General features: G+C 54.9%; 1 protein-coding gene across 1 annotated transcript in view; it reads right to left on the bottom strand.

The window, feature by feature from the left end:
- The window catches only part of UMODL1 (uromodulin like 1), a 65,329-nt gene that overhangs the window by 29,645 nt on the left and 23,627 nt on the right, over positions 1 to 12,057 (bottom strand). The window contains exons 8-12 of the mRNA XM_023518084.1: positions 10,003 to 10,257; positions 8,783 to 8,895; positions 7,060 to 7,279; positions 2,338 to 2,475; positions 661 to 1,239 (exon numbers count right to left, since the gene is read on the bottom strand). Coding sequence (XP_023373852.1) covers positions 661 to 1,239; positions 2,338 to 2,475; positions 7,060 to 7,279; positions 8,783 to 8,895; positions 10,003 to 10,257 — 1,305 coding nt within the window. The remainder of the gene's footprint in view (positions 1 to 660; positions 1,240 to 2,337; positions 2,476 to 7,059; positions 7,280 to 8,782; positions 8,896 to 10,002; positions 10,258 to 12,057) is intronic.

The raw sequence follows: 12,057 nt of genomic DNA, 5'->3' as shown, positions 1-12,057 counted from the left end.
GGGGGACAGGGCAGCTGGGCCACAGAACAGCTGTGAAGGTGCAGGACAGCCAGGGGGACAGGGCAGCTGGGCCACAGAACAGCTGTGAAGGTGCAAGACAGCCGGGAGACAGGGCAGCTGAGCCACAGGTCAGAGCCACAGAACAGCTGTGAAGGTCTGGGATGGCCAGGGGGACAGGGCAGCTGAGCCACAGAACAGCTGTGAAGGTCTGGGATGGACAGGGAGATAGGGCAGCTGGGCTGCAGAATAGCTGCAGGGGTGCAGCACAGCGTGGGGTACAGCTTTGTGGGGTGGCACTGCTGGAGGCTGTGGAAAGCTGGAGCATAGTGCTTCTGGGGGCAGGACTTTCGGGGTGGCCAGCACCACAGGGATCACCCCAGCCTGAGCCCAAAGCCTGAAGCCTGGCCTCTGCCCCAGCTGCCACAGGCATGGAGCCTGTGAGGCGGGGAGGAAGGCTGGCACAGGCCAAACCATAAGCTCTCCTCCCAACTGGACCAGAAACCAGCTGTTGAGGGACATCTGTTCTGTACTTACTGTCCTCCTACATGGGACAGGGGAGACCACTCAAGTGCCACTAAGGGTCTGACTCAGTGAGACCTGCCCAGGCTGTGCACCCCCCACCGTGTTCTATCCCCAGGAGGCCTCATTGCACACACTCACCACAGGTGGGGAGCTTCAGAGATGTGGGGGCTGATGGCAAGTCTAGGGGGGGAGCGCGTGCGGGATCCTCATTCTGCAGCTTTGTGGAGTTCCAAAGTGTTTCCTGAGTAGGGAGGCTGTCATGCCACAGGATGTGCCCGGTGGGGCCCTTGGTAGGCGTGGGCCAGGAGTGGGGCTCTGTGCTGGAGTTTCCCAGCAACTGTCCAGGGGGGTCCAGAGGGCCCTCTGTGGCCTGCTGAGGGGAGCTGAAGGTTGGCCCAGGAGCCTTAGGGGAGGAGTTGGTGCCAGTCACCCCATGGGTGCTCCATAGGCCTGTTCCCAGAACTGGGGCCACGCTGAGTGCCTCCTCTCCTCGCCACGTGCTGTTCCCGTCATGCCTGACACCACCACTGTCCCCTCTCCTGGGAGGCGGCCCTGAGGTCTGGGCCTGGCCAGCTCCCAGGGTATCCCACCGGTGCCTGGGGGTGGCTGACAAGGTGGAGATCTCCAGGCCACGGGCTGCTGCTCCTGTGCTGAGAGTGGGGGCTGTTACCCCAGTGGCCAAAGACAAGACGCTGCCTGTGGGGCTCGCCACGTCACCTGCGGAACACCCACTGTCAGGTAGGGTGTCTGGTCCAGAAACACCTGAGCAGAGCCTAGGGGGCCCACTATGGGCAAAAACCCTCCCAGAAGGGGACATAGCCATCCAGCATCCCTGCTCCTGCACCCTGGTGACCCAGTGGGACATGGCTGCCTTGGCTGGTGTTTATGAGTGCTTAACAGGACCTGTGTCTGCAGGGCCCCTTGGAAGGCCAGGTGCACCTCTCCATGTGATAAATGAAGAAGCTGAGACCCAAGGATGCGGGACCTGCCCCTGGGCTGCAGGACCAAGACTCAGATGCAGGGTTTGCTCTCACAGGCTGCAAATTGAGACAATTTTCTCCAAAGCGTGCTCAGTGTGGGACTTGGTGCTCGCTGATGTCAACTTCCTGGCCATCAAGTGACTAAGAAAACACTGGAGAAGCCAAGCCAGGAAACATGAGGAGGCAGGACGCTACACACAATGTTTAAGGAATAGTCTCCCCACTGAATAATGCTCAACCACTCCTTCCAGTCAGAAAGGCCTCAGCTGGGGATGCGGGGCGCCTCCACCAAGCCTGCATGCAGGCCAGACCCTGGTAATCAATCACGGCATTTCTGGTCTGTATGTAGCCTCCTGCCACCTCTCAGCTCAGCACCCCAGGTGGCTCCAACCCACCAATCAAGAACTGGCCCCTAAAAGAGACTTAGGGCCAAGGAGACCCTCCCAAATCAGGCTCTTTTCAGCACGCCTGGGCTTCCACGCCCTCTCAGGCACAAGGCCACCTGGGGATAGAGACCCACCCTCCTGGCTGCACCGTGACTTCTGTGGGCCCAAGAATCCCTTCATAAAGTCTATTAAAAATTACACTTCATAGCTGCATTAGGACAGAGATGGGTAGAGTCCATACTGGAGTCACTGCTTGTATGTATTAAATATATATTTACCATCATTATATTAATTTCTTTCTTCTGACGTTAAAAAGAAAAGAAAACATTTCCAGGGGTCCCTAACATCGTCATGGGTCCTCAGCTGCACCTGAGGAGAAATCAGCTCTGCCCCTCTCCCTATCCCAGGTCCCCAGGAAAAGGGCCCAGAGCTGGGCAGGGGACATGCACCTTCACAGGCCCTGCCCACACGGGAGGGATTGGCATCCCTGGTGGTGAGACACTGGCAGGTATAGGAGCCCTCGAGGTTGATGCAGCGGGCGGCTGGCGAGCAGTCGTGCTCTGAGCTGTCTGCACACTCGTCCCAGTCTGCCGGGAGACAAGACAGAGCCAGTGAGCAAATGGCCGAAGTCTGGTGAAGAGACAGGGTGGCCTCAGAGGAGAGCTCTTTCTCAACATCTTTGCAGTGACCCACTGGGAACTGATGACATGGGGCAGGTGGTGGGGGGACCTCCACCATCAGATCACTTATTTGGGAGCAGAGATTAGGAAGTGTTGGTCCTGGGGCGGTGTCAGCACCCGCGGGCGTGAACATATTCTTCTCCTGTTCATTATTTGTCCCACACCAAAACGCTGAGCTGCTCTCTCTCTGATGTGCCAACATCCCCAATACTTAGTGTTTCGACCAAGAAGCAGAAAAATAACCAAGCCGGGGGTGGGAGGGGAGACTGACCGTTACAGAACGTAACTTCCCCTGCCATTCTAGAGCGCCCAAGTGTTTCAACAGGTGTAGAAATGGCCCTCAACGCCCCCTCCTGTGCCCCAGGACCCCACATGATGCCTCGTCTCTGGGAGGCCCCGGCCCCTTGGACAGAGGGAGGAGGAGTGTTAGGTCAGCCCACACCTGTGGCCCCACCCCTCCCCCTGCTCAGCCTGCCCTCATCCTGGTCAGCAGTCAGCCAGGACCACAGCACAGGAGCACCCTCACGCCATCCTCTTCTATTTCACCCTCCCCTCCTCTCTTTCCCTCCAGTCTCCCTGGTGACTGCCACCCATCTGTGTACACACTCCAAGAACGTGATGGCCCAGTCGATTTTGCCACATGGCTGAACAGTACGCATGAGTGAAGACTCCAGGAGCAAACACCAAGAGCTGCGCTCAGGGTGGGGAGCCAGTGGGGGCAGCTTCCTACAGCCCCAGGACCGGCTCTGTGGCTCCTGCCTGCCCCACCCTCCAGGGAGGCCGCTGGGTGGCAGAGCTGAGATGTGGCCCTTGGGTGGAGCTTGCTGGCTGGAGAGGGCTCTGGGGAGCCACCTCTGCTTGGGGGGGCCCAACTGGGGTGTACAGCTTCCCAGACCAGGAAGGGTCAGGTCATCCCAGGCTCTTCTGTGAAGCAATACTGGGAACACACACCCAACCACGCCCAGCACACCAGAGCAGCCCTGGTGGAGAGGGGCTTTAAGCTAAGAGAGCCTGGTTCAGTTTTGAGCAAAGATAACTGCTGGCAGGTGCCAGAAGGCTGTTCTCTGGTTTCTCAGCTTTGCTTCATGGGGTCTTTCTGGAAGCAGCTTCCTCGGAGACCAGCAAGCTCGTCAGCTGCCATAGCAGTCAAGCCACCACCCAGGTGTAGCCCAGCTGTTCTGCCATTGGGGTGCAGTCCGCACATCTTCCCAAGGTGCTGCCTGGCCTCCCTGCAGGTGGCTGTCCTGGGTCACCCATATGGGGGCCAGAGCCCAGGCCGGTGGGCAGCAGAGGCTCTAGTCCAGAGGTCGGCACAAACCCCACAGTACCTAGCATCTATTTTAGTACCTGGCGATTCACCTGGCCTTGGCACCCATGGTCGCATATACTTGGTTCACCAGGAAAGGGAAGAGGCAAGTGAGCTACTGGGAGTCTGCACCCTCCTTGGCTGGGCAAACAAGGACGGAGCAGGACAGCGTGTACCCTGCTCCCACTGGCCCTGCCCCTGGAACAAGGGCACAAGCCATCCTGAGAGGAGTGGGGACAGTTGCCTCCTCCCCAGCACAGGTGCCCCACTGAGCTGGCCCTGCTGAGAACAAGCTGCAGGTGCAGACCCCAGACCCTCTGGTGCCTGGCCCAGCAAGGCCACGAGCTGCCTGGCCCAGCACCCTTGACTCTCCAGGGTTTGTGTCCAAGTCATACTTGGAGAAAGGCAGGCTCTAACACCACCAGGCATGGACACTGGGTAAAAAGGAAGAATGCCACCTGCAATACTAGCATGGCCAGCAGGTGAGAGGACCATGATAGCCCCAGGTCAGGCACCCTGGCTTGAGCTCCTTTCCACAGCTGCAAGGGGATGGAGAGGCCTGTGTGGCCATAACAGGTCGGGAGCAGGCAGCTGGATGGAATCTTCCTGCAGCTCAATTTGACCTCCTGTAACCCCCCACACTGGGCTCCAGCCAAGAGAAAGTGGCTGCTAGAAGTCCCCAGAGGCCCCTCAGGCAGAATGACGCTGCTGGGAGGGTCTTACTCCTTTGCTGCAGTTGGTACTGAGGCCTTAGAACGAAAAGGTCTAGGAGATGCCCCTGGAAACCCTTGTCACATTCTCCGTTTAGAATGAATGATAATTGTGAGACACTTCCAGAGCATGGGATTGTGGGAGGGAGGCAGGGGCTTAACTGTTGGGAGTGGGAGACTGAAGGGGACCAGTGCAGGGGGGAGGGGACCCCTGAGGAGGAAGGGCCAGTGGTAACCCAGGCACTGTGGGGTCTTCTTGGACACTTATTCCTCGTAGACATGAGAGCTGACCCCTGAAGAGGTGACTTAGCATGCTGGAGTGACAGCAGATGTGAATAGCTGTGTGCCAGGAGCGGTGCTGACCCCACATGTGCACCGTCCCTGAGTTTACCCAACTGGCCTCCCAGTGGGACTCTGCCTTCACCTTCCCACTTCACAGGTGGGAAAGCTGAGGCCCAGGAGGAAGTCACTGGGCCACCCCACAGAGCGTCAGAGCTGGGACTCCAGACTGCTCTGCCACACAAACCACATGTGCTGCCATCTCCTGCGGGGCAGAGAGGGGGTTGTGACGACCTGACCCCGTATGGGCTGTGTCAGCCTCTGTTGAGGTTAGGACACTCTGACCCACAGAGTACTCCAGGGTGACCCAGGAATGCTCTGATCCTGCCAGCAGTGTCTGTGTGCGCCTCGGAGCAGAGGGCTCTTCTGAGGAGCTTCTGCTGTGGTTGGTGGCCTTTTCACAGAGCGGCAGGTCCTTGCCTTAAAGGTGGGGGCTCAGGGAGAGGACACCTTCCCACAAACTGGGCACGGCTTCATGTGTGCCCAGTAGGGGCACTGCCCTGGGGCTGTTTCTCAATAGCTGGGCCAGGACTGTAGAGGCAGGGCCACCTCTCCTGCCAAGATATGGCCCAGGTATGGTCGCAGCTGGGCCACCAAGCCAGGCCCACATGCGGGAGCCCACAGAGCACCCCAACTCCTACAAGTGCCATAACAGCCAGTACCTGGTGGGAACTCAGCTGGGCAGGAGCCTACTTTAAGTGTTGGTGACTTCAGAGGGGGCTCCATAACTTCTGGGGTGGGGAGGGGAGCACTGGTGTACTATTAGACATGCAAGGTGTGTCTGCTGTAAGAGTTTCCTGTGACTTCTTTAACAAAATGGCCACACACTGGGGGTCCCAAAACAACAAAATGTACTCCCACAGTTCTGGAGGCCAGAAGTCCACATCCAAGCGCCAGCAGGGCCACACTCTCCCTGGGGCCCCAGGAAGAACCTCCCCCGCCTCCTCCAGGGACCCGGGGCTCCCAGCATTCCTTGGCTTATGGCAGTGTCACTGCAATCTCAGTCTCCACAGACACATGGTGTCTTCCTCTTGTGTCTGTGTGTCCTCTCTCTCATATTAGGACATTTGTCATCCCTAAGTCCAACTGCAGGATGACCTATCTTGAGATCCTTGCCTTAATTATATCTGCAAAAACCATTATTCTAAATAAGGTCTCATCCTGATACTCCAGGTAAAGATTTTTTCCAGGGACCACCACTCAACCTCTACCTCCTTCTTTGCCTGAGGTTCTTGTTTGACAAAGATCTGGACTAGCACAAGCCCTAGTCCACAGAGGAAGTGGGGGTTGGGGGTCAGAAGGTATTGAGGAACGGCTGGCTGGGGGCACACTCTAGGCACGCTGCCCTGGCAGCCCAGGGCAAGGGCCACTGTAGCAGTTTCATCCTTAGGGGGCTTCCTGTGGACAGAGTGACCCAGGCTGAGCAGATGGGGACTCCAGGCATGGCCTCAAAGTACAGGGTCCCCAGCCACCCTGCACTCAGTGGAGGAAGGTGATGGAGCTCACAGCCAGACTAGCCTGCTGGGGACCAGAGGGAGGCCCTTCCACAGATGGGCTCAGACTGAGGCCTGCTGACTTAGCCATACTGTGTGCCTCACCCCTGGGAGAGAACTGCATGCCTGCACTGGAGAGGGACCCCATCCCTGTCTCTTCCTCTCTCTGTCTCTCTCTCTGTCTCTGTCTCTCTGTCTCTGTCTCTCTCTCTGTCTCTGTCTCATCTCTATGTCTCTATCTCTCCTACGTGTCTCTCTGTCTCTCTCTCTAAATCTGTCTCTCCTTGTCTCTGTGTCTCTCTGTCCCTCCTATATCTGTGACCTCCAGCTTCAAGGTAAAACCTAGTTGACACACAGCTAATGAAATAGACCCATCATGAGCAGTGGCATGGCCACCTGGCAATTCAGGGCCCTGACCCCTGTGGGCCCTCCAGCCATGTCTCACCTGGTGTTCTGGGCCTGGGGGGCCCCGTGGATGGGCCTGGCTCCAGTGGAGGGAAACAGAATAGGGATCTGTATTTCCTTTTCTTTCTTTTTCTTTTTTTTTTTTTTGGGAATTAGGGAAAGACAGACCCAAAGTTGTCCAGACTACTTTCTTAAGCTAGAGGGCATCACAAGTGCTGACTCGTGGGGAGGACAGTACCTTGCACGTGCGTCCCCCGCTGGTCAATCTGGAACACTGTGCTTGCCAATAGGTGCTGGAGCATAGGGGACAGCGTGGAGACGCCCACTGGAAACTCAGGGTCCTGCACTGTGAGTCTGAGCCTCACCACCACGCTTCCTGCCCGCAGAGACACGATCTGCAGCCTCAGCTTCCCACGGTGGTGCAAGGCAGAAACTGCTGGCGGGAAGGAGGTGGCAACCTGGCCAGGAGGAGGCCGCCACAGTCAGATGAAGTGTTCACCCATCCGCATGCTCACACCGTTGCCCCAGGCCCCAGTGTGACCCACGGTTGTGCACAGAGCCAGTTCTCCCTTCATCATCAAGGGGAAGCCCTGGCAACTGACCTCTCAGGGGAGGCAGAGGCACCTTCGGGGCTCACAGTGTCCCAGTGGGCTTTCCTGGGACAGCTGGGGCCAGATTGGTCTGTGCTAGAGAACTACAGTGACCACTGCAATCAAGCTCCCAGTCATGGACCATCACACAAACAGTCCCTCTGGCTGTCCTTAGAACTGATCATTTGCCTAGGGGAGTAAGAGACTGCTGGATTGGTCAGTGGACTGATTGACTGATGGAAAAGATCGCCAAAGAACAATCCTGTTGCTATGTGGGGCTGCCCCCTCTTCACTGGGCTGTATCCCTCAGAAACACACAGAGCCAGGTGCTCAGGGTCACCTATGGCCAGGTAAGAGAGACACCAGCCTGGCCCCCACCTGCCTGCCAGTCTGTTCCTACACACACAAGTGAGTTAACATCAGAAAAGAGAGGAAATTCTCTAAAAGCATTCAAAAACTGACTCCTTCTGCAGGCAAACATTGGGATGGAACCCTTGGGTCTCCTGCATTTCTTCACATCTTGCAAGTTTGAGCACTAACTTCCCTTTCGTGCCAGAATATCTTTCTGAGGATGTTTGTATAGTGAACAGCCTTGGGAGATGGGGACAATGGCTCCCTCCAGAGCAAAAGGTGGTTTGTCCAATGTCCCAAAGATAATATCTCCTCCTGGAGAAAGGTTCAGGCGGATGTGCTTGCAGCCTCTTATAGAAGATTTGGGTTCCCTAAGCTTGAGGTTCCTAAGCTGATGGGGAGACCACCTCATGTGTGCCATCCACCGGGGCTCCTCCACGTCTCCTCTATGGGACTTGGAAGCAGGAAAGGGAATTGCACACACATGATGCTCACATCACCTGCTGAGTGATTAAGTCCTGAAGCTCTGAGCCAGGAATCTCACGTCCTCTGCCAGCATTGATGAAACTGTGGCAGACTAACTTGTTAGTTTGCAGCAAGGGTAAAACCTCAGAGCATTTATGATTCTTGGCAATTTAGGAAATCTTTTTTTTCCTCTACCTTACTGTCTGGTATTTCACACTGGCCTAGTCTCCCAACAGCCAGAAGGGAAGATGGATGTCGTGATTATTAACAAACGCTAATAAAGCCACACCAATGCAGGAAGAGCCCTCAGACAGAAGGTTTGACAGAAATCCAGCTGGGCAGACCGTTTGACAAAGGCACATATTCTACAGAGGGATGTACCTAACATCTGGGCTAAGTACCCCATAAAGGAGGGAGGGCCTCTGAGTGACCATGCCATGATCTGGGTTTGGCCTCCACAGTTACAGAATAGGAGCCGGGCTGGACCCGCGGGCCGTGTCTGTGCCCTCACCCAGCACACCCGAGGACGGGTGCACATCTGCATCCTGGCTGTACCTCGAGAAGCAGTTGTCTGGAAAAGTCCTGGTACTCCACGCTGCTGGGGTTGAGCAACTTCTCCGTCAAGTTGCGATTTACAATCCTTATTGTGACTTCAAACACTCGGGCATCTGAGACAGACAGTGATGCAAATCAGCAGAATTCCTGTGGTCAAAAGTCACACCCTGTTCTCCCAGTGATTTCCAGGACACCCATTATTTGGTAGGGAAACTTTTAAAAAATAGATTGAGGCATGAACCTAGATTGAGTAGCCCAATTGGGAGAATTTGAGCAGCCTAACAGGGAATATTTGCCTCTGTGCTGGAGTGAAAGAATTAGTGACACACACACACTTTATGGACGAAAGGTACAAACATCACACATGGCCCACACCAGCTGGAACTTCATTCAGCCAGCACACGTAGGGGACAAAGGCCCCTCTGACAGTCCTTTTCTGTGGGGTGGCTGCTGCTTTCTCTGTCCTGTTCACAACTATGAGACCCAACCAAGCGCTCATGCAGGGCCCTCACCCAGGCCCTCAGCATCAGACCGACTTTTCCCAGGGGATCCCAGGATTTAGCACTGGAAGCCCCACCTCTCAAGAATTCTCTGTCTCAGGTAAACTATTAGGGTTGCTCGCCTGCAAGGGAGGCTGCCCTGCCTTTGGACATAAGCAAAGCTGGATAAAAGACCCAAGACAAAACAGGGAATGTGTGTCTCTTGCATTACCAAGAAGCCCAAGTGGGCTGCCTAGGAGAGAGTAAGATGGCCCCCTAGCTGGGTCCCCGACATGAGTCCTGAGTTCATGTGAGTGTCTAGTTTGGGGAAAAGGTCTTCTCCCAGCACACACACAGCCGATAGAGCTTAGCTTTCATGCATGCCCTGTGGGAATCAAGCTCCTGCTTCCTGAAGGCTGCCACACTATGCTCTAATTCTGGGAAGTCAACTGGGCTCAGCTCCAAGGAATTCAGGGTGACAAAGGCCCTCACGCATACCAGTGGCTGCCACCTGCTGTCTCACTCACTCTGATGCTTATTCATGAGCTCATATGTCATCTCCCACCCCGACATAAGAGTGAGCCTGAACAGGACAAGGAACATGCAAGCACCCACGGGCGCTCACAATGCCCCACTAAGCTGTGAGATCGATGATTCCCACCCCGCTTGTGGGCAGATGATGTGCAGCCCTGGGCTGAGAGACCAGGATGGAGACCCATCATCTCTGCATGGTGGCCTTACCAGTTTTTACTGTCAGTACTGCAGACACGTTGTTCCCGCAGCCCTGGTAGCTGGTCTTCACCCTGTACACTGCTCCGGCCTCCAGCCCAGCCACTGCCAGGCCCAGGCCCTGGGTTCTCACACTCCTGAGCAGCTCCTGACCCCTGAACACCTGCACGTGGAAAGTGAGGTTCCGGGTGGAATTTACACGCCAGGACACGTGGAAACTGCTGCTGCTGACATTGAGGACCACGAAGTCGCTGATTGGAGGGCAATCTAGGAAGAATGAGGAAGAGGCACAGGTGTCAAGAGGGTCCCCCGCCCGCCCGCCGCAGTAAGTATTGCAGCCTCATCTCCATTTGGTTCTCACCCCCTTGTTGGTTAAGTCGAACAACACAGGACAGCACTTGCTTCCTCAGCAACTTTGAATTAGTAAAATTCATTAATAAAAAGAGGTTCCAGCCTTCCAGACCTTCTCAGGACTTCTGAGCAATTCTGGAGGGTAGTTTAGGATTGTGGCAAAGTGATGGGGGTGTTTGAGATGGTAAAGGGTGGCTGATCCAGGTAAAGGGTGGCTGATCCAGGTAAAGGATCGCTGATCCAGGTAAAGGGTGGCTGATCCAGGTAAAGGGTCACTGATCCAGGTAAAGGGTCACTGATCCAGGTAAAGGGTGGCTGATCAAGGTAAAGGGTCACTGATCCAGGTAAAGGGTGGCTGATCCAGGTAAAGGGTCGTTGATCCAGGTGTGTCTCAGCGGCATGTGCCATTTGCCAGCTGCTGCCAGAAACTCAAAGCATTCTCTCTGAGGACTGAGCCACTGTGCAGAAAACACACTGATGGCCGTTACAGGGCCACATCTACAAACCCTGCCCGTCACACACTCACAGGCCCAGGCCACTCCAAGCAGTGTACAAACACCTGGCCATTTATTTGCACCGCAGCCCGGGCACCTGCTTCATCACACTGAAAGTGGGGCCCTGCAGGAGGCAGCGCCACTGGGCTCAGCCGAGCTTCCTCCACAGCCCCCTTTTGTGCCTTCTGTTGAAATCCACGCTGTAGGGAGCAAAGCCCAAGTGCACCAACTTATATATATCTGGTGCTCAAATAGAACGAAAGCTCTTTTTTGGGTGAAACAAGTCTGGCTCTGCAGCGTGTATCTGGGTAGCATGAATTATGTAAAAAGTGGGCGGCCCACAGTCCAGGCACCAACATTTTTATATCAGAATTTCAGTTCTATAAAAAAAAAAAAAAGCAATGGGGCACTTATAAAAAATCTTTTGTAAAATCATAATAAAGAAAAAGATGATTTAGAAAGGTGTGTTTTTCCAAAGCCTTTTATATAAAGATTCATGTAGGACAGACTGTGTAATCATGAAAAACTTCTGTGTTTCCAGACACATGTGTATGCATCCTCTCACTAACAAAAACAAAAACCAAGATGACCCAACTCATTTCCCTTTTTGCTTTGGCTGCCAAGAGGCTCGGAATCAAACTTAGTGCCCAGTCATAGTCATGCAACAGAGCCTGCTGTGTCTTCCCTTCAGACCACATCGAGCTGCCCTGCAGGAATCTCAGCTCCCTGTGCTGGGCCTCCTTGCTGTGAGCCCTGCTGGAGCCGCCCAATGTGGACAGGTGCAAATTATTAGAAGCTTGTCCCCCCACCCCCCTTTGTGGCAAGAAAAGCAGAAGCACTTCAACCAAGGGTGGCCCAAAGCTTGGGACCTAAGACATCGAGTCACACCCCATCACCACAGTCACTTAAATCAGAAACCACCCCCACCTGCCTAGACTAACAGCCACACAGCTTGGGAACATATGTCTCATTGAAAAAGGAAGGAAGAGCTATAGCATATTTTCTGAAAATTCTCTAAAAGCGCTGAGTTCTGTGTTTGTACAGTCAGGACACAGCACCAAGAATTTTTCTTTCTTTTTTTTTTTTTTAGATACAGAGTCTCACTTTGTTGCCCTCAATAGAGTGCTGTAGTGTCATAGCTCACAGCAACCTCCAGCTCTCAGGCTTATGCAATTCTCTTGCCTCAGCCTCCCGAGTAGCTGGGACCTGCCACAACGCTCAG

The sequence above is a fragment of the Otolemur garnettii genome, unplaced genomic scaffold (genome assembly GCF_000181295.1).
Source record: "Otolemur garnettii isolate 467f Iridium unplaced genomic scaffold, OtoGar3 scaffold00128, whole genome shotgun sequence".
Classification (NCBI taxonomy): domain Eukaryota; kingdom Metazoa; phylum Chordata; class Mammalia; order Primates; family Galagidae; genus Otolemur; species Otolemur garnettii.
This window is presented reverse-complemented; position numbering and strand designations above follow the sequence as displayed.